This window comes from Polyergus mexicanus, unplaced genomic scaffold (genome assembly GCF_030449975.1).
Source record: "Polyergus mexicanus isolate NDT 795.1 unplaced genomic scaffold, iyPolMexi1.0 SCAF_12, whole genome shotgun sequence".
NCBI classification, from domain to species: Eukaryota; Metazoa; Arthropoda; class Insecta; order Hymenoptera; family Formicidae; genus Polyergus; species Polyergus mexicanus.
Window position 1 is genome coordinate 8,538,555 of NW_027223332.1, and position 23,496 is coordinate 8,562,050.

General features: G+C 31.1%; 1 protein-coding gene across 1 annotated transcript; it reads left to right on the plus strand.

The window, feature by feature from the left end:
- Nucleotides 1-6,552: 6,552 nt before the first annotated feature.
- On the plus strand, nt 6,553-23,208 carry LOC138938156 (homeotic protein caudal). Its single transcript, XM_070304937.1, has 3 exons — nt 6,553-8,286; nt 19,466-19,611; nt 22,144-23,208. The coding sequence occupies exons 1-3, from the start codon at nt 6,807-6,809 to the stop codon at nt 22,633-22,635; spliced, it is 2,118 nt and encodes a 705-aa protein (XP_070161038.1). The 5' UTR covers nt 6,553-6,806; the 3' UTR covers nt 22,636-23,208.
- The last annotated feature ends 288 nt before the right edge of the window (nt 23,209-23,496 follow it).

Consider the following 23,496-nt stretch of genomic DNA (forward strand, 5'->3'; position numbering starts at 1 on the left):
ATGTGCCATCACGCTTCCCGCAGGTGCTATAATCGAGAGGTTGCGCTTCACGACCGCCCCGCGTTGCAGTATAACTAAATGTTCTGTTAGGAATTCCGAGTTATTCTTTCGACATAACAGGGAGCATTCAACGCGAAAATAAACTAACGACATTTTTGGATCTTATGAAAAGTCGACGCGTATTCCTTATTCGTAGACGAAAAAAAAATAGAGTGTATAAATCGAAAAGAGCGAGAAATTTTAAGAAAAAAAGCAAGTACGAACAGAATTAAATTGCTAACATTACATTGCTCTATGATATTGTAGTTTGTAAAATGGTATATTGTAATTAAACTTTTTTAATATTGCTTAAAAATTTAAAAACATCCAGGTTAAAATTATCTCAGATGCAATCTTATCCCATTTTATGTTCATTAATCAGATGGAAAATGTATGCGTATGCATATATAAATATAAATATAAATATAAATATGTATATATATCTATATATTTTATACAAAACCTATGCTTTTTGTAAAGGACTGATTTTAGAAAAAATCTGCAATATATATATATATAAATTGAATTGATCAACAAGTTAATTATAATAGGAATGCTACGAAAGATATCGTCATGCAATGCATAAATAAACTGCAGCGGGCACTCTACGCGCGCCTTCAGCGCGGTGAAGTGTTTATGGCGTCATAAAAAAATAAAAATAGGGAACATTTTTACAGGCTGATCATTAAAGCCGGCTCGGCGAGGCAACGAAGATGTCCGCCAATTAATGTCCGCGGGCTCTCGCGTAACTATAACTCTCCATTATGCACAACGTGAGAGAGATATCGAATTATCTTAGTTTAATCAAGTTTTTTTTTTTTTTTTTTTTTTAACGTTTATCGTAAGGGATTATTATTCTCGCATATTTGATGACTTGAACTTACGAGTCGTAAATTAATAGAAGAAATTAAAAATCATAGATTAATCAAGCAAAAATATGAGTTATATATAGATTAATGTGGATTACATATATAAAAATAATGATAGAAGAAGAGAATCTGAAACTAAGAAATTTTACTGAATTTTATTGAAATTTTATTGAAACCTATAAGAACTGTATATATCATTACTAATCACCATATAATTTTTGTTAATCATTTTGCGCGCGATAATTTTAAGATTATATTATTATTATTCTAATTCTTATTGTTTTCTATTAATTTCAAAAAAGAATTTTTTGTTATGTAATTATCTATTTTTTCAAATAAAAAAATTGTAATTTTTGAAATGGAATCTTAATATTGCACTGGACATGCGTACAAAGAAATAAATCAATCAATCTACTGACAAAATTGTTGGAATGTTTTGCGAATGTTCCGTTGATCTCTTAGAGATTATCTTCAAACATAAATTAGAAATTACCTTATATATATAAAATAATCACATTAAAACAAATCTATAAAGTTCTCCATAACATCTAAACTTATAATCTATAATAAATAGGCACGTGCCGCACCGAACAAGTATATGTACAAGTATAATAATATATAATAATAATGTATTTTATTGTCTGTAATGGACTGTTACAAACGCTTAATAAATTCGACTTTTTACACTTCAACCTATTCTTACTATAATTTATATATTATTGGTATGATATAAAACTCTTAGTATCTACTTAAGAGTAATTTTCGGCAAGAGAGATTGACTGAAGCGTTTATGACTATCCTAGGACAAAACCCTTTAAGGACAAATCATAAAAAAGTATGATGATGAATGCAATCTAATATATATATATATATATATATATATATATATATATATATATATATATATATATATATATGATAAGAAAAAAACTACTGAAAACACGCAATTATAAAATCATAATAAGAAGGAATAAAGTGTTGAGTTAAGAACGGAGTCCATCGTGCACCGAAGAAACATGAATTATCTATAAAAATAACAATAAAAAAGGTAACGGTAGGAAGACGCAAATGTTTCGCACAAAATAAAAAATAAAATACGAGTAAAGAAAAGGACAATGAAAAATGGCGGCATTTATGAGAAAATGTGAAAAGAAATTCTCGAACTGTGAGCAGAGTGCAAACTAAAGGTTAATAGTTTATATCAGGTAAGGAAGTAAAGAAGCAGCGCGCGAGAAAAGTTTAAAGAAAACTGAAAACATTTGAGAGCCTTTTACCGCATTCAACGATATTCAGGTATTCAGAAAAAAAGGGAAAGAACAAAAGGAAGAGAAGAAAATTACATCATTCAAACAAAAGCCAAAATAAGAAATCAAATGTCCGTTTTTTAGTATACTCGCATGCATTCATGAAAAACACGATAATTTCTAGATTCTAATTTTTTTTTCAATTACATACTAGCCGAAAATAATGAACGGTTATAAGATATAAATTACTAATTTTTTTACAGATGCGACATAATTTATATATAAAATGTATATCTATATTATTATAAACTAGCATCATATCATCATATGTGATTATATATATATATATATATATATATATATCTTTATCTAATTATATTTATTTCTTTTATGAGCTAATATCATGATAGAATTAAAAATTAAATAAATCAGATTTTATCAGATTTTACAAGATAAATCGTTAGACAAATATCGTTGATTTTTTTAAAAATATGACATCTGGAACCAAAAAACTAACAAGATGTTTGAAAATACCTTTCCAAATTAAACGCCATATTCAAACCGACAAAATTCCATTTGTTGTATAAAGTTCTCGTAACTACTTTCCTATGTTAAAACATACATCAAATTTGTAACGCTTAAGAATTTCACATTGTGAATAGTGTCTGCTGTTAAAGTATAATGTCATGTCTTGCTGTAAAATTAGATTAGTCAATTCGTCCCTTTTTCGTTTCCTTTTCCGAGAGCTGAAAAAATTGACTTCTTTACGAATAAATCTCTTTAATGGACACCCGGAAGTGTGTCTTAACAATGAACACGGAAATAGAATTCGTAACATTTCTTTTCTTTCCCCCGAGCATCAAAGACTAAATCTGATTATATTTTAACTCTCCATGTAACAATTAAAAAAATATATGTTGCAAATGACTTTTTACGAAATCAATTGTCACAATTGTATTGTAATATAATGTTGTCGATTTTTTTATAAAATTTTTCACAAAAAACTTCTTCATAAAGCGTCGAATCTTTATCGAATAAAATTTTTAGTAAATAGACTGAATTTAAAAAATAAATTAATAATAATTAAATCTATGCAAAGAACTAAAATTATTATTTTGACTAGTCATACTTATCTCGAAAACGAGATAAGATATTTTCTCGATAAAAAATAAATCTTTCTTATATTTTTTCACGTTTTAAGGATACAGGAACATACATAACATAGTAATATTAATTTTATCAATATCAGAATTGGAATGCGATTATTACACTAATGCAATATGTTAGCGCAATATTTTTAAAACCATGAGATTTGAGGTTTTACCATCACTGTAATATAATATGCTATCGCAGAAATCTGTTTCTACAACTGTGCAAATGATAGGGAGTTTAGAAAAACTTAAATATATACGCTTGTTCTGAAAGAAATAGTGTCGAAACTGCTGCGCGTGACCAATTAAACTACCACTGTCCTGTCATTAAAAATAGCTTGATACGTCTTTTCGTTCCTGTCTACCATCACTTATTCTCAGCATACAGACTCGACTCTAACAAAATCGCAGCAATAAAACAGCAACAGGTGTGCTAATCCTCGTCGCACAATAGATGATTATCCTCGTAACTACACAAAAATATAACTATAATCGACAACGTATAATCGTTTACGCACGTTATTCCAACGTGATTTCAGCGAAAATATTGTATCGCGAATACATATATTATATTCGCATTATACATAACACAATTCAACAAAAAATAATCCTTTTTCAAACACTAGAAAAAGATTAACCGTTTTCTGTAGTCTTTTTAATGCTGAGTACGCTTTTGTTTTCTAAATTGTTCCATTTTTTTTTTTTTTTTAGAAATTTGTGATTAAAGTTGCAAAAAAGGTTTATTTTAACGTACTTTAAAAATTATAGCTACGGTATACAGTATATTGTATGTGTGAAGAACTTTTATTGCAATCAAAATGAAGTATGTTGTTAGGACACTTTTCTTAAAATCTTTACCGCAGTACTGCGATCTCACAAGCTTTTAATAATACATAACGATAACTATATCGTTTATAATTTTGAATATTGTAATAAATAATCTCAAACATATAAATAATCTCTAATATATAAATCTGGAAAAAAATTTTATATATGTATAATGAAATATGAAGATATACAGGATGTCCCTAAATCTCCGAATTTTTTTAAGGACAGATTCTCTCTTTCTGGTCATTTTGGAAATGATTTTTTTCTTGCATAAATGTTGAGATATTAATAATTTTCGAATGTAGGCAATTGAAAAAAAGAATTTACGTAAACTAAACTTTGTAGAATTAAAAGATCAGAACACAACTACATTTTTCAGTTAATTTCAGGTTAAATTTACTTTAGTAAAGTTTTAATTTAAGGCTCATTGTCAGTTACAAAAATATATAATGGAAAATATTGGAAGCTTGCAAAAAATGATAACTTTTCTCGACATTTTTCCTGAGAAAACATTGTTTCTAAATAAGCCGGAAAATCTAATCTTAAAAGAAAATTTGGAAGTTTTGAGATATTTTATTTAATTATATATAAAATATATCTATATTATATATTTTCTTTCTCTTATTTAATTTTCGTCCATATGTACAGAAAAATCATAAGAAGAATAATTAAAAAATAATTAGAAAAATAGTTTTTGTGTATCGTTTTTTTTTTTCCAAAAAGAGTAAAACTTGAAATAGTAAAAAAATTGTCTATATATAAATATATATGAGTATATGCATATGATTACACATGGATCAATTTTTTCTCACTTCTCCAAATTTCATTTTTTTTTTAAGACATGATGCAAAAATTATTCTTCTAATTATTTTCAATTATTTTTCTTTTTTTTTTTCCTGGATAATACCAATAAGTCAATAATTTTCTTAATAACATTAAGATTTAACATTAAGAATTTCTTAATAGCATTAAGAAAGTCATTGACTTATTTGTATTATCTCTAATGTTATTAAGAAAGTCATTGATTTATTAGTATTATCCACAGGAGTAGTTTATTATAAGCACGTAGAAAGAAATCTAACTTTAACTTAAATAAACGTAATAAACAATGATCATCGATCGTAATCACAACTGCGATAAACTTGAGTTTTCGGCTCTCTAAATTATCTAAGTGCTGAAATGATTTATGAACTTCTGGTACATAGTATATCCCAGACTATTTTGTGTGTGTGTGTGTGTGTGTGTGTGTGTGTGTGTGTGTGATCTTACTACAATCGTGCAATAAAATAATATATTACGCGAATACATCACTTAAAATTGAAGATATACGATACTTGTGCTAAGATTTATGCGCGATTATGATATTAAATTATCATTTTGATATAACATAAACTTTTGAAAAAATATTACATATGTAATATGATAATAAAAAAATACATATATTATTAATGAGGATGAATAAAACTTGGTATAACTGTCAAAATGTATTTGATTACTAACAAATATTTTTATATTTTTGTTATAACATGAAAATACAGAAACTAATACGAGTCCGATTTCACAAAATATGAGAAACATAATTTTCTTTATTAATGCATAAATTAACCAAAGAGATTCAAAAATATTTCAGTCTTTGTCGAGATTATTTGCAATAAAACAGAAGTAAATGAAAAAATATATAATACAAATTCCAATGTAATATAATATATTAAGAAATACAACAAACTTTCTTATTATTTCTTTGATATTTTTAATCACACTACACGCATTTACGTAACGTAAGAAAGAAAGAGAGGAAGAAAAAAAGAAAAAAAAATAGAGAAGAGGAGAGAGAAAAGAAAAATGGAAGATTAATTTGTATATCAGCATCGTTTATTCTAAAAAATTTATCATGAAATTTCTAAAATATTTTGATGGCCTAATATATTTCTAACGCCTAAATCGAAAAATTTGGATTATCTCTTTATACACAAAATTGTATCTTGAAATCATTAATTTTTATTTCTATTTCAAATTAATTCCTATTATTTATTAATAAAGGATCAAATTCGAGAAACAAATCTCTAATAAACGATTTGAAAATTAGAGATGAAAAATTTCTTTTTTGTCGCAAAAAAAAATCGACGGAAACAATGCAAGTCGATGCACTGATATGGTATAAATTTGTAACAGCATGTCTTATCGAGAAAGGTGGAGTCACAAGAATTCCTTTTCTTTTTCTCCCTCGCTCTCTTTTTCTCGCTCTTTCTCTCTCGTTCTGTAGATGGGCGACTCGTTGGACACCATTACGATGAGTCGTGGATGTAGATTGGTCGGTCGGTGGTGCTGGTGGGAACAGAGCTTATCCGGTTCGACTAGCTGCTCCCCACCAAACTCGTGAACCATGTTAGTCGATTCATAGCAATGTGAGTATGAAAATACACGCGAGGAGAAAAGTGGTAATACACGACAGAGGCTCGCCAAAGTCACATTCTCGCTATCGAGTTCAAAGAACAAGGTTCAAACAAGTTCGTCGCATCAAACAACAACGTTCCGTTCAGTTCATATGTGTTTTATATGATTCGATTTTGTGTAGTGAAGAATTTATTTTTGACTTCCGATCGCGATTTTTTTTACTTTGTATTGTGAAAACATATATTCGTATATTGTGTAAATACTCTAATATAAAAAAAGACATGCCATCATTTCATGACGATTTTGTCACGGGAGAACCGTCGAATCTCAGCAATCTCGCGAACATGATGTCGCATTATAACCAAGCGAACTTTAGCGTCACATATCGCCATCAACAACAACAGATCGCGAATAATCAACAACAGCAACAATTAATAATGCAGCAAGCGCAGCAGCAAACACCGATGCAACAGGTTCAACCGCATACTGCTGCCGCGGTTGCCGCCGCTGTCATTGACGGGAGCCACTGGTACGGATATTCTCCCAGACCCATACCGGCAACACCAGCCCTGCATCCGCAGCATCAGCCGAACGCACACACGCACACAATTCCTTCACAGTTTTTTAATCATGCCGAGATGCTCCCTGGATGGCCTTACTCGCCTCATTACTCGCAATATATACAATATCAACACCAACAACTGCATCATTTTCAACCGCAATCACAACAGCAGCCAAACTCGGTACAGCAGCGCATTCAGCAGCGTTCGTTGCTAGATGAGCTTAACGGCCAACATTCCTCGCCTGAGCAGAATATGCAACAACATTCGCCAGCTCAGCAACTGTATTCGCAGCATTCATCGCCGCAACAAAATATGCAACAACATTCGCCAACTCAGCAAATCTGTCCGCAACATTCGTCACCGCATCAAAACATGCAGCAACATTCGCCATCTCAACAACTCTGTTCGCAGCTTTCGTCACCACAACAGAATATGCAGGAACATTCGCCCCCTCAACAAATCTGTTCGCAACATCCATCGCCGCAGCAGAATATGCAGCAAGGTTCACCGCCTCAGCAACATTATCAGCAGCATTCGTCACCGCAACAACACATACAACAAATTTCACCACCGCAACAACACTGCCAGCATCAACCGTCACCGCATCATCACGTTCACCGTGCTCAACGTGTTTCGTTATCTAAACAACAACTTCAAGAATACTCGCATCAATCGTTTGAAAATTCTTATAGACAACAGATATTACATGAATGGGGTATCAGACATGACAATGGCGGAATGCCGATCTTAAATCCACATCCATCGATATCCATCAGGCTAAACAGTGTAAGTGACAATATAAACAACGGTGTAGATAGTAGTATGAGCGGCAGTAATAGCACGATATCGCCTCCAAATGCGATGTACGAGGTGGACGTACCGTGTACCTCTGGAAATATCAACTTGCCGTCGACATCAGCAGCCATACCATCTACATCGAGAGAAATGCCGGCCATACCATCTACATCGAGAGAAATGCCGGCCATACCATCTACATCGAGAGAAATGCCGGCCATACCATCTACATCGAGAGAAATGCCGGCTATACCGTCTACATCGAGAGAAATGTCGGCCATACCATCGACATCAAGAGGACTGCCGTCTAGACATCAACCATATACTTCCAGAATCGCGCATGGAAGAAGAAGTCCCTACGAGTGGATGAAGAGATCATCGTACCAAAGTCAACCGAAGCCAGGTCAGTGTAATTGGTGGTTAACAAAGATCATTTCGACTCTTACAACTTTTTTTATATCTAGTCTTGAATAATGATGTCAATTTAATCTAATAATAGAATTATCTTTGCGTCAGATTCGTTGAAATGTGTTAGAAATTGACAAGATTATTATAACAACGTTAAAATAATAAAATAATAGAGCACATCGAAATCATGATAAAAATATTTTCCTTACAGAACACATATAAACATGATAACACAAGTATTAAAGCAAAATTAATTCGACAAATGTTAATTTAAATTTGTATTTGCATTATTAATATAGATATAAAAAATATTTATTATTTCTTAAAATTAAAACATGATGGATAATACGTTCCATGCAAGAAAAAAATTGTCATTTTTTAGTTCATGAAATTTATCTTAATATTCATCCTAAATAAATTTCAACGCGTGAATATTAGATTATACGCACCGTCGGAAATATTTTATACGCGATTCGTCGCTCTCTAGTCCCACTTAATTTTTATCTTATCTTGCATATTTGACTAGATGTAACACAACGCAATTTGTAGTGAAAATTATCATAGATCAGATTTTTTTTATTTTAATCGACCGACGAAAGCAATTATATCGCTTACAATATACAGTAATTCATTAATCGTGTTGATAGAAAAATTTCATGTCATTTTATTTCAAGCATGATTCCACATATACATTTTTTTTTTTTTCAAATTATAGACTTTGTTATATACAATATTTAATATCCGAATAAACTGTCGAAAATATAAACATTTCTTGTTCGGGATATTCCAGCGAAAAAAGTAAATAAATAGAATCATAATTATCAAATAAAAATAGTGTTGATTAGTATCGAGAGTCTAACACAATAATTTCTTTTTCTCTGTTATTAATTTACTATCTAAAACAAACTATGTAAAATTGCATCAAAAAATAATTGCTGTAAACGTATTAAAAAAAAATCAATAATTATTAATAACACGTAACGCAATCACATAAGTTCGTAAAGTTCGCGGATATTTAAAATTTTCAACTTTTATATTTTCATTAATCTCAGACGTGCAGTTTTCAGAAATCGACGTTTGACGAAATTATGATATGATAATTATTAAATCATTTTCTTCAAAAATTTTTCGGCAACGTTTATTTATAATTTAAACGTCCTTCTATAGTCGTATACAATAAAGCCGTATTTACTGTGAAACATATTGTATGTAGGATTAAAGCCATGATATTACACGTAACATCGCGATACGATGATATCTGATCAAGTCAGATGGGAAAACGAAAAACAAAAGATCTATCCCCTATGTTATCGAGGATTATAGCCAATAATGCAATTCATTCTCTTAGCACCATTACATATACCTATTACAAATTTATATCGGGAAATGTAAATGTCGAATTGTTGAACGAACATTAAATTGAAACAAAGTTCAAAAAAGATGCGTCTAAAAAATGTCTAAAAAAGTAGAATATTTCTTTCAATAATTTTTCCCATATTTTATATAGACGTTTGCAATATATTTCCAAGAATATATATTTATTACATCTTTAAAGGAATATTGAAGATTCATACAAATGTATTTTTTATTAAAATTTATTTTTATTAGTCAATAAAATTTTATATTGAAAAAAAAAACGATTCTACAGATCGTTCAATCGCTGCGAGAGACGCGCGAATTTTACAAATATCTTTGATGAGACTTGAAAAATGCGAATAATTAATCTTCGATTTTAAAAGATCGATTAAAAAATCGGACGATTTAAAAATCACATAATAGAGTTTAACACGCATGTGTTAAGACGCACGTTTAACGAGAACGCCGAGAACTTCGCGCGCGATTATAAACACGTCTCGGCGGTCTAGATACGGTCAAACCATGTAAACACGGTAACAGACGAGCAAACATCTAATTGCTCTCAAATATTTGTGAGATAATCCCTCCCCTTCTCTCTCGTCGCCTCTCTCCCCGACCCGTCTGTCCTCTTGTCATACACCTGAATTTTTCTCCGGTTTCGAACGAAAATCCCATTCGTCCGTACGATGTCCTGAATCAACACACGCGACAAGAAAAAGTTAACTCTTACGTAGCAAAATCCGCGTGTCTCTCGCGGCACCGTAATACTCGATTCATTCGAGTCCGGTGAATTTCTTAAGGAAGAACTCTGTGACGGAGATCAACTACATGAAAAGTTAATAAATCTAATATATTTCATGTATTTGACATTGCACGTATACACATACAAAGCACTCTTTTAACCCTTTTAACATATAAAAATTAATAAATAATTTATGAATTAAAGTAAAGATTTTTGTAGAATATAATTTGACCACAAAATTGCATGAAAATAAATATTTTAATTCTACAGAACAAATCTTTACTTTAAATTCATAAATTAATTATTAATTTTATATTTTGAGAAGCTCAAAATGCGCAATGTCAAATTCACGAATCTCGAAATGTATTGAATTTATTAACTTTTAACGTAATTGCGATCCATCCAGTTCGTTATTCTTAATACACATATCGATAACTTCTCATACGATGAGAGAGCTGTCATGTTCATTCTTGCAGCGTGCAACGCTGCTGACAATGCGGAATCGCCTTCGCCAATTAACGAACTCTGCTGTCGACTTGAAACTCTCGGTATGAATTACAATCGAGATCAATTGTTGTATACAATGTTAGTTTGATGTTTTTTTTTGCATGCGTTATATTGTGCATGCAAGTACTCAATGTTGTTTTAGTAGAAAATTTTGTAATAAAATGGCAAAAGCATTATAAATTTCAATAGAAGTTCATATAGTATACATACAAGATGCGTTTAAAGAATGTCTGAAAAAGCAGGATATATTTTTTTAGTAATTTTTCTTATATTATATAGACATTAGCAATATTTCCGAGAATATATTTATTACTTTTTTCTTTTTTTTTTTTTAAAGGAATATTAGAGAAACTGGAGGTACTAAGGAGAACTGCGGGAGCTACAATATTCAAAGAAATGTCAAAAATATGCTATTGATAGCAATGGAAGAATAAAAAATATTTCTATAAAGCCTATAGATCCTGTATTTAATTATTTTTCATACATGTAATGTGTAATGTGTATCGTAATGATCGAATGATGAAAAGATTGATCAATTATAGTGACAACATTAATAAATAATAATTAATTGTAGCTCGAGAGAATCATTTATTCGCGTGATATCTTTTGAAATTTCATCATTCATCTCATTTTTCTAGTCATCTCTAGCTCAGTCAAAATTTTTCATAAGCAGCATCTGGCGACCATTTTTTCTTACTAAAAATTGAAATAGCCATCTGGCAATCTTTTTCCGAAAGATTTGTTTGCACGCAGCATTTGGCCGACTATATCTCCTTTCAGAAAACTAACAATTTCTCCATCTTTTTATTCGACTGGAATTAGTATACCCGTAGGAAAAAAGATATCTCCTGATCACAGTTTTTCCCTTGAATCCTGTTGTCCTTCGGGATCTAGAGCTATCACATTCTTTCTAGATTCGTAGATTCTTTATTTCTAATTTTCTCTTTCGTTACATCTCTCTCTCTCTCTCTCTCTCTCTCTCTCTCTCTCTCTCTCTCTCTCTCTCTCTCTCTCTCTCTCTTCTCTCTTATTTGCATCTTATTCGACGCGCGTGCAGCAAGTACGCGCTTTAAGTACCTTAAAACGAGCGTGCATCCCCTGTACCTTCCAACGGCTATTATCTGCATTTTATGGTTATATTGCAGGTAGAAGCGCCGCTCGGGCAGAAGCCTCCTTTCCTCATGACAACAGTCTGCTCGCATAATACACAGAAATGCGAGGCCGTCGTACAAACTCGAGAAGGCGCTTCTTCTCGTGCGCGCTTTCTTGTTCGCGAATCGCGTCGTTCCGTGAGAGCGATCCTACGATAGCAGCACGCGATTTCTACCGGTTTTATGATGCCTTTCGTCTCGCCGCGATCCCTTTATCGTAATACGACTTGTGCAGTTGAAAGCATCATCGAATGGCGGACGAAAAATTTTGCCTTTTGAGGACCGGTTACTTTTTTTGAAAAAAATCGTACTCTTATAAAAATTATAAAAAGTATTTTTATCTAATGAAAAAGCAAATATAGTTTTGATTAAAAATAAGTTAAACTTGTGATATTTCTTAAAGCAATCAGTTACACAGAAATTAATATCACATTCATACCTTGATTTTTGTGATACCCAGATCTTTTTCTTCTCTTTTCTCATTAACTGCCTGCAAACGGCATATTTTCCTTGCTTTTTTTTTTTTTTTTTTACCGGGCTTAAATCGAATAGGAGAGAAGTATAAATGCCTATTAATAAGTGTCTTTGGATATTCTATTCTTCTTCCAATTAATTTCGCATATTGATTAATAGTTTCTCTGCTCAATTGAACCTTGCAAATTACCAAATTAATTCCATTTTTAAAAAACTTGAAATTTTAGGAAGGAAATGAGTGAGAAATATGAAAAAAATACGATATCTATCGATTAAAGTTAAAAACTTAGATATATATGTTTGCCGTCTTTGAAAAAAAAAAATCTCAAAACATATGCCATTTTCAAAGGGTTAAGAAGTGTAAATGTAAAGAAATATCGATTATTATTACTTTTGACCAGTGATTATGGATAAATAATCACTCATGCTTTGTTGGAAAATTTAATCTCTTTTGTCGCGTTAATTTTAGTCAGGACACATAGTTTTTACAAACTCTCTGTCATCTTTATTATTCGTCTGTGTCAATATCTTTCTCAAAGAAAAACTCGGCACGTCTTATTGTAGAATCAGAAGCGTGAAACAGGACTGCCCACCGTATCAGTAACTTCCAATTATGGTTAAATATTTGGACAACACCAAGACCTAAATGTAGCTAATGCAGAGTGAGAAAAAGATAAATAGTATACAAAGATTTGCAGATTTCAACATATACCTACCACGCTATTCACGTTGAATAGTGTTTTCATCTTTCTGTATCATTTATCTTTTGTATTGTATAGCCTTTGGTTTCCTTTGCAGAATGTCATGTTCAGAAAAGAACTTTTTTAGTTCTCTCATGCATCTTTCTATTCTCCATCAGGATCAGGTAACCATCAATTTGCAGCATAACTAATCGTTAAAAAGGAGAAGCTGTTGAGTCTATTTATATTTATACGCATGCAACATAATTCAGTATCTCCACAGTGTTGCTACCTTTTTTCTCTTCTTGCCTGCCGAACTTTTTTTACGATAATCATATGTATATCGCGCATTGGTTTTGTATTAGCACATTGTATACGGGTTCGAACTGACCTATAACAATATCGTTCCCGGTAGTGATCTCTACACATAGGTAATAGAGGATAGAAATTGGTGAATCGTCGTAAAGATAGCCGGTCCAATCTGTGTTAGACGCAGAGTATCTCTACAGGGGTGACGCGCTCTTTGTCACTCTATTACGCTACATTCAATTTCTTTATCTCTCCAACATGGTACAGAAACAGCACGATCGCTATATCTCTGAGCTGAAGCATGGTTTACACTTTTAGACAAAATTTATCTTACTTGTGTTTCTTTCAATATATTATATTAAATTCATTATAATATAATATATACCAATAATAATAATTTTTTTATTGTTATTAATTTAAACATGTATTTAAAATATTATATTTAAATATATTTTATTTAATTATTTAATTATATATTTTATTAATAACTATTGTATATATATATATATATAAATACATATATGTGTATAATTTATGTAAAAAAATTAATGAATTTATTAATTATCTGTGTACATTACTTATCTTTATATAATAGATTTTGTACTCTTAAATGTTTTCTGTATCTCTTAATTAACATAAGTACCTCGATCTCATCATCGCCATATATATCTGATCACAGAATTAATGTGTAAAAATGTTAGGCTTGCTTTCGTCGAGAAACAATATTTGCGCATTAAATTATTGCTAAAAGAAAAAAAAATTACAAAAGAATATAACAATATTGCACGAAATATTATAAATGAAGAATCCTCTTGGTGACGGAGAAGATAAAATATATATATATATATATATATATATATATATATATATATATATATATATGTATATGTATATCTCACGCGACCACGCGCGATAGAAAATCCCTCCTCGCGTACGCGATCCATTTGATATGCGATATACAAATGCGAGATGGCACAATAGAGGTAATTGTGACGCCGCTGACGAATGGTACCCGCGCGAGTCGGCGCACATGAGTCCGTGGCGGCCCGCGCCGACACGAGAGATATCGTCGGGGGTTGTCAAACGCCCACAGGAAAAGCGGGGCACGCGCTTTTGCCATTTCGCGTCGCGAAATGGAAGAGCAAACGCTATAATGGGGTGGCAACGAGTCCCAGGAGCATCGTTTCTTCCGCTCCCTCGCTCGCGTCTTCCGTCTCTCTTCTTCTCTCTCTCTTTCGCTCTTCTTCATTGTCTCGTAGCAATTGTCTCTTTTTCACTCTCTTTCTCTCTCTCTCTCTCTCTCTCTCTCTCTCTCTCTCTCTCTCTCTCTCTCTCTCTCTCTCTCTCTTTTCGTCAAGCTCGTTCGTATTTTGCGCGCGGATACTCGAGAGAAATAGCTCGGCTGGATTGCCGAGTCTGTTCGTTCAAAGATAGACAAACTATGATGGACCAATGTCGAATCGGCCGAGATACTTTATGAAACATTTCCCTCGATGCTGTTGAATAAAAACGCATTGGATTGAAATATTAGATATTAGATCATTGCGACAACAAATTAGAAACGCTTTCCGCGTTAACTGTTGATTAAAATATTAATTTAATTAATACATCTCGATTGTTGTGTCTTTTTCACAGAGATTACAAAATATATATATATAAACTTTACAAGCAACTAAAAGATTTCTTCTATATAATCGTAATTAAATATATATTAATATGTCAAATATATTAATATAAAAATTATTTTAAATATACATATACCATATATATATATATATATATTTTTGCCTCTCGCCTTGACTTTGGCTTTCTCGAGGGCGATTCAATCATAGAAAGAAGAGTACAACTAACGTACATATTTTGTGCTTACAACCGCGTTATTGAGAACATTCGATGCATTGCGTTCGCGTGACGCGTCATCGAGACTCTAGTAATCGTAGGTGCTAGTCCCGATATCGGTGAGATGAAAAACGCCGACGATAATTCCTTCCCGACTGACTCACACGCTCGCATGCGGCCAGTGCGTGCGACGAAAAATCCCGACACGACACTCGCCCCCCTTCAAACACGAGCCCGTACAATCCGCAAACTGTCTGAGGGTTGTGCCGGCGAATACTCACTTCGGAATGTAAAAAGTTGTAACTTCGAATCGTGCAGAGTTGTAGCAGAGTTAACCGTGTGAAAAAATTTTCTCCAAGTTCCTTTTTTCCCGGTATATTAAGGAAAACGAATCGTTCTATATTAAATCGTTTTTATTTCAAAAGTTTTCATTCTTTTTACATTTCATATATAAAAAATTTGTCGCATATATATTAAATATTATATTATATTGTTTGAAAATTTCGATATGCTACTTCCAAGCGCTTTGCCAGATTATATTGTTAATTTTTTTTTTTTTTTTTTTTTTTTTTTTTTTTTTTTTTTTTTTTCGTTGTAATCTCTACTATCGATTTTTTACTCAGGCAGTTTTCTCAATCTCGATAGACGATACTAATAATTATTTAAATCATGATTTTCTACAGAAATTTTACACAATAAATTTATTATATATACAAGGGCGAGCATTTTTTTTAGATATGTGAATTATCTGATTGATTTCTTATTATATTGCATCGATGAATAGTGTAGCTTCTTTCGCCTCGCGATAAAAGATTGATTCGAAATTGCGAAATTATCTTTGCGAATGTGGCGTGATGAGTCCCACCGTCGACTCACATACGAAGAATCTATCGCAATTAAGGCCAGTGCCGCGTACAGTTTGGATTTTTTTTTTTTTTTTTTTTTTTATTATTCGATTACAATCTTCAACGAGATAAAGAGTCTGTCTTTTGATAAGGTTTAAGGATATTTCATGTTTGTTTACGTGCATCAAGTTGCGCGACATTTGCTCTTAACATGTCAAATATTTACACGTCTAACAATGTGCAGTACATATGACAGAAAAAAAATAAAAAAAAAGAGGAAAGGAAAAATTCGAGCTACATCGTGCGATATCGTATTGACAAAACTATGGCGAACAGTGTTTAATATTTATTTTTCGTTTATCTCTCCATGTGTAGCGCATTATTTATGTAACAGAGATTTAAATCGATCATTACGTAATCGATTGTTACCAAAAAAAAAAAAAAAAGAAAAGAAAGAAAGAAATCGGGAAAGATTTCCTTTTAGAATATTCTCTCGTTTATTATCAGATTTTTCGTTTCTTGAAAATGTTATTCGTAAATTTGGTATAATATTTTTTTCTTAGAGAGAAAACGATGAGCTTTATATGTATGAGAGTGTCTTTTTTTTTATACCATTATTAATTTAATTATATCTTAGTACCGCGAATAAATTATGATTGAAACAATGAGTTACATTTCGAAATCTGAGCTCGGATGATCGAAAGCCTGTAGCGACGAATAAAATGGTAATGATCGGTAGCGAACGCGTGTCAATTTATTATACAGCGCGCGTTCTCTCTCATACAGGATATACGGCAAATATATGATTCAAGCATTATCATAGATATGGAGAGATCGAAGTGTTCGCGATAACGATCGATCTCAATCTGTGAGTAAATGAAAACTCGAAACCCGACAGTCCGTAATATATTGCTGGGTGTTACATTTGAACAGATTATACGTAGATTTAATAATAAACGCGCGCACGCCGATGGGTATCATCGAAATGTCAATGTACGTTGCCTAATTCTGTAAATCCTCAATACTTACATTACATTTTGCGCGAAATTTTTTGCACAGTATCGTACAAATAAGATAATTCTGTCATACGGAACGTAAAACAATGTAGATGTATAAAATTTTATCTTATAAAAAAAAAAGTGTCCGCTATGTAAAAGTTTTACACCTTAAAATTTATGGTTTTCTGAAATATGTGTGTTCATTATTTTTTATATTTAGTAAAAGATATGATCTCTTTCAGATAAAAAATGTAGAAGAAGTTTCGATATGATGTAATATATTCTCGCATTTTTTGTTTTATTGCAAAAGTTCGAATATCATATAATTTTCAACGTGAAAACTAGGATTTAAAAAAAATGTACAGAAATGTATCTATTGTTTGAAATTTTTTTCTTTTTTTCTCTTCCTTCGCAACGTCTCAAGGATTTTGTTCTTTGCCGCCATATTGTCAAAGAGACAAGAGCGGATGCAAAGAGAAAACTAGAAAAAAAATGTATTGGGGACAATCTGAAAAATCTAAAAAAATTTTAAATATCGATATTTCGTAAACCGACGGACAATGAATTTGATTTTCTGTCAATACTTTTCAAAGAAACATTATAAACTTCATTAGGCTTTCTTTCAATAATTCATCGTTTATTCGATTCTATTATTTGTCGCTCGTGCATCATCGTCACGAGGACATCCTCAAGGGTCGAGTTGCCAGCCATGTTGAATCCACCTGGATCCATGCCTAAAATGTGTACCGTCGAAAAGTCTATCTCTGTAAGGTCGCCGCTTATTCGTGATGCCACGAAGGCCTCGGTGTCCCCTTATCGAGGAGTGGTGGATTAACGTGCACGCCTTTGATCTCGCCGGCGGAGTCTTATCTAATCGTGCCTCTCTCTCCCGAGACATCTCGCGCCGTTCCCATCTCTATCTCTTTCATTCCTCTTTTTTTTCTTTCTCTCTCTCTCTCTCTCTCTCTATTCTGTATTTTGTGCGCGTGTTACCGCCACGAACGCGCCACGTCGTAAGAAACGCATTCACACCGTGCGATTGACAACGCACTTTTTTCTTTTACCGCTTTCTGACGTAGCTTGGCGCGTCGCCATTGCCTCTTTCCTCTTTCCTAAGAAATACATAATAAGCGCTCCGCGTTACTCATCGTGAATCGTAAATGCTCTCTGTTCGTCTCTATTCATATCATTGTTTCAGGCTACCTTTTTTTATGTGCGCTTGTCTCTTTTTACATTTATATAATTACTATTATAAAAAATGTAAATTTTAAAATTCTCATATATATATATGAGAATTTTAAAATCATATATATATATATATTATAGATTGTATTCTACTTTGTTTTATCCCGTCTCGAAATATTTCTTATGTGCTTAGCGCATGATCGTTTTAACATAAGCTATTAACATGACAAATATAATGTTACTGATATACATATATGCTCAATTAAATTCATAATATTTGAAACTGATTGAAATTCGAGAGTAAAGTATCGTGTGATGCAATATTAATAATTTACATTTTTTTTTAAATTGCCATCTAATTAGTACTATTTTTTTCGAATAATTGTTTTGTAAATCTGATATAAACAATTAAAATAGATTATAATAATCGCTATGTTTATTTAGATAATGAGCATAAATACACTAAAGTGTTAAATTAAAGCAATTTATATGCTAAAAATAATTAAGATTGGACGAGCTTATATTACATGATAGTTTAATATAATTTAACATAATTAATGATACTTTAATTAAATAATATATTCCGCGTTATAACGTGATTAGAGGAAACCTTAAACAAGTATTTATCATAGCCTATCTTGGTAAGATCTTAAAAAACAACCGATTTTAGACTATTATATTATATTATATATATGTATATGTAGCACATGTCTACATTCAAAATTATAAAATTTACATGCAATTGTTTATCTCAGATGTAAAACTCTTTGCAGAACAGCTAAATTAGCAAATTACAGTTGCCTCTCACGTCGCTCTTTCTTTTGACTAATATTAATTTCTTTAATTCATTCCATATGAAATTCAGCGAGCAGCTGTCGATCATAGTCACCGATAATACTGAAAGAGTTAATTCGTCATGAAATTAATAACGAAACTTCGTCTCTTTGCTTGGTTAATGTCACCACGCAGTGTGTATGTGCTGAAAACGTTATCTCTTTAACGTATTATTGACAAGAGAATCAGTATGATAGATATTAACCGCGTAATGACGACGGCCGTTATCTGTTCTTCTTCTTTTTTTTTTTCAGGAAAAACTCGCACAAAAGACAAATATCGCGTGGTTTACACCGACTATCAGAGACTGGAGCTTGAAAAAGAGTTTCATCTAAGCCATTACATCACTATCAAACGCAAAGCTGAGCTTGCTCTTCAGCTCAATCTCACGGAACGACAAGTAAGTATAAATCCCACTCAAATTAACGTTCAACCTGTGTGATGTTCTCTAATAGCTTCTTTTCGCACCATTCCTGCGTATAATCCTGCGTATTAAGATTGTCTTAGCAGAAATAACAACTTAATATATTAAAGTAAAAAAAAAGAAAAAAAAATAAGGAAAAGATAACCGCATAAAATTATCTAGAGATTTTATTATACGATCTTCATATACTTTATTAAAAAACAGAGTTAAGCGCAATGAGGTAATAATTTTAAGATAAATCATACAATTTAAGAAGTTAATTATATGTGATTATTTTATTGAATTACTATGTACGTATCTTGATTTTGAGCTTTTCTTTATGTTACTTTTTTAAATCTTTTATTTCCGTTTTTAGCTTCATTTTTATTAAAAATTATAATTAAAAAAATATATAATTTTTAATTTGATATTTAAATGCATTTTACATTAACGTAGAGTATAAATATAGGGAAGATTGGTAAAGATTAGAGTAAAGATGTCTCTTAATTTCTGAAGAAGTAACACAACAACGAAAACTATTGTATATACAAAGTAAGAATAATACGTTATATGTGTAAAATATGTATAAAAAAAAAATATATATATATATACAGTATATATATAGGAGAGAGTTGCCTAATACCGGTCTCCTAAATCGTATCTTATGTTAATATTAGCTTATTAATGGTAAAAAATAATTGAACAATAAGAAATACAGATAAAAAATTATTAAATCTTTGTACGTGTTAAAAATATTTGAAAATATTTATAAATTTGAAAAATCAGATACGAGATTAATGTAATTTTTGGACAAACTTATATAGCTGATACTAATCTAATAATGCAGCTTATTCTAATTTATATTCTTTATATAAAAATAGATTTATTGTAAAAGATTTTACATTTATTTGTGATGTGCGTGTGATGTACATACATATTACAATTATTATAAACTTTAAAGCAATATTTTTATAAAACGTATCCTATTTCTTAAATAGTACCACCATAAGGTTTTTTAGATTGTACTGATACAATTTGAAAACTCATGTTTAACATATTCACTATCACGCATCTAGTTTATCACATGTATAGATTACATCTACATTTATTACTGATATAAAATAATATTAATATGTTAATATTAATGTTATTTGATAATTATTTTCCACATAAAATTTTTTTATTTTTTAATATGTAATATGAATTTAATTATTAATAAACACAAATAAAAACAAATAAAAAATTAATTAAATAATAAAAATTAAATAAAATAATAAAGCCAGACACAGAAAACAAGACACATAAATAAAAAAAAAAATTAACTTCAAAAGAGGATAAATAGATAATAATTTATAGTTAGTAATTAATATATATATATATATATAAATATCTTAATTTCTAAAGAAATAAAATAATAACAAAACTATATACGAATATATTATTTATATACAAAAAGCAGAAATGGTGTGCGCAATATAAATAAAAAAAAATATATATGTATACATATATATTGTATATATATATATATATTTATTTATTTATTTATTTATTTAAAAAGTATAAATATATAAAATATTAATATACATATATTATCAGAATGAGAAAGATTGCACTTTTAATTTAATAATTTAAAAAATTAAAGGTTATGAATTTCTCCAACAATCATAACGACAAAATTACGAAACGATCAAATGCAATCAACGAACAAAACGATCCCCCTGAATGTTCTAGGTGAAAATCTGGTTCCAAAATCGACGTGCAAAGGAACAGAAGCTGATGAAGAGGAGGAAGAACAATACAATTTGAAATATTAATGAGAATTAATAATTAATTATTACTAATTAATCGCAATATTATAATAATTAATTAATCGCGATATTATAATAATTAATTAATTGCAATATTATAATAATTAATTAATCGCAATATTATAATAATTAATAATAGTTATTAATTAATAATTAAATAATAAATCTTTTTTTTAACATAATTACTTTTGTATCTTGTGTTTTCTGTCTTTCACTCTTACTAGTCTGTTTTTTATTACATTTTACATAACACAGAGTATATATATACAGGGTGGGGCATTTATATTGAGACACCTAAATATCTAAAAAATAAAGCAAGATAGAAAGAAATGTTTCAGACAAAAGTTGTTCGGTTCTAAAGAGGTCATAAGATGATGCCATTAGTTTGACCTTGGGTATATATATATATATATATATATATATATTTATATCTTTATTTCTAAAAAAGTAAAATAATAACAAAACAAATTTACTATTTATATACAAAAAGCCAAAATGGTATGCGCAATATAAATAAAATATATATATATATATATATATATTACAAAAACATAAATATATAAAATATAAATTTAAAAAATATTAACATAAAAGATTGCACTTTTAATTTAATAATTTAAAAAAAAATAAAGATTATGAATTTCTCAAATAATCATAACGATCAAATTACGAGACGATCAAATGCAATCAACGAACGAAACGATCCGCCTGAATGTTCTAGGTAAAAATCTGGTTCCAAAATCGACGGGCGAAGGAGCGGAAACAGATGAAGAAGCAAGAGGAACAACGGACGAGGGAACAATTGAGGCAGCAGACAACGGCGCAGGTAGTCGCCGCCGCCGCAAACGCAAACGTCGTGGATGCGACGGCCGACGGAATGGCGAGTTACACCGGAGGAGAGATGGGAGGGATGCTGGGCGGTCTGATGCAGGCCAACGGCGGCGGTTCCTCTTCATCGATGGCCATGCCGATGCCTATATCGCAGCCAGCACCTCACCTGTCATCGTTGCCCGTGTGGATGTCCGCATCACCATCCACATCATCCGCACAATCTTCGCAACCCGTACCTTCGCAGCCCTTATCGCAACCCTTATCGCAGCCCTCGTCCCTTTCGCAACCTGCGTCTTTATCTGCGTCTTTGCATCCGTCATTACAATCGTCGGAAATAATAGCTTTGAATACAGTGCTCAATCCACCGCACTCCACATCGTAATACACAATCTAATCTCACAGTGTCGAGTGTCGAGCGAGAAGAACGTTATATCATCCTTGGAAGGATGAATGGACTAATAAATGGTAACTCCTCCGAGCAAAGATAATGGGTGGAAAAGAGATAGTGATGAAAATAAAACAGCCCATTGCTTTGTTCGAATTATCGAATTTTATTTAACAATAAGTGAAGTCAAAATAGTTTGTGATCGAATGAGCGAATGGAACAGCTTGTATCCATCAGTACATTCTCCATCGGTCTGTGATAAGCGACTGTTAGATCAACGAATCGTTCGTGGATTTTTATATACATATAGATTGATAGATGTAAATAATATAGAAATATAGATACATGTATAAAGATAGATATGTAGAAATTATAGCTAGATAAACGACTTGATCTCATTAATTTTTTTGACGTCCATATATCCACGACGATTCTTGTTGACGTGAGTCGCATCTCGTTTCTATTAGCAAAATTTAAAATTTAACCATAACAAATAAAATTTTACAACAATTTACAACATGTTTCCAATGCATACTGAAATCTAACTTGCGAAAATATTCAAAATCTGTATATAAATAGGATAAATTATTAGAGATTATTATGATAATTATATCTTAATTAATAAGATAATTAATATTTTAAGCGATTGTTATTGTTCATATTTATTAAAACAAATGAATATGTGTCAGTGCTCTGTGGCGCATCCAACTTAATCTGATATATGTTTTACACTAAACTCTATCCACAATTATAAGATATCCTAACAACTGAAAGTGGATATGTATACATACAATAGATTGCATGAATGCCTTCACGCATGCCTATTATACTCTACTATTGCAATATATATATATATAA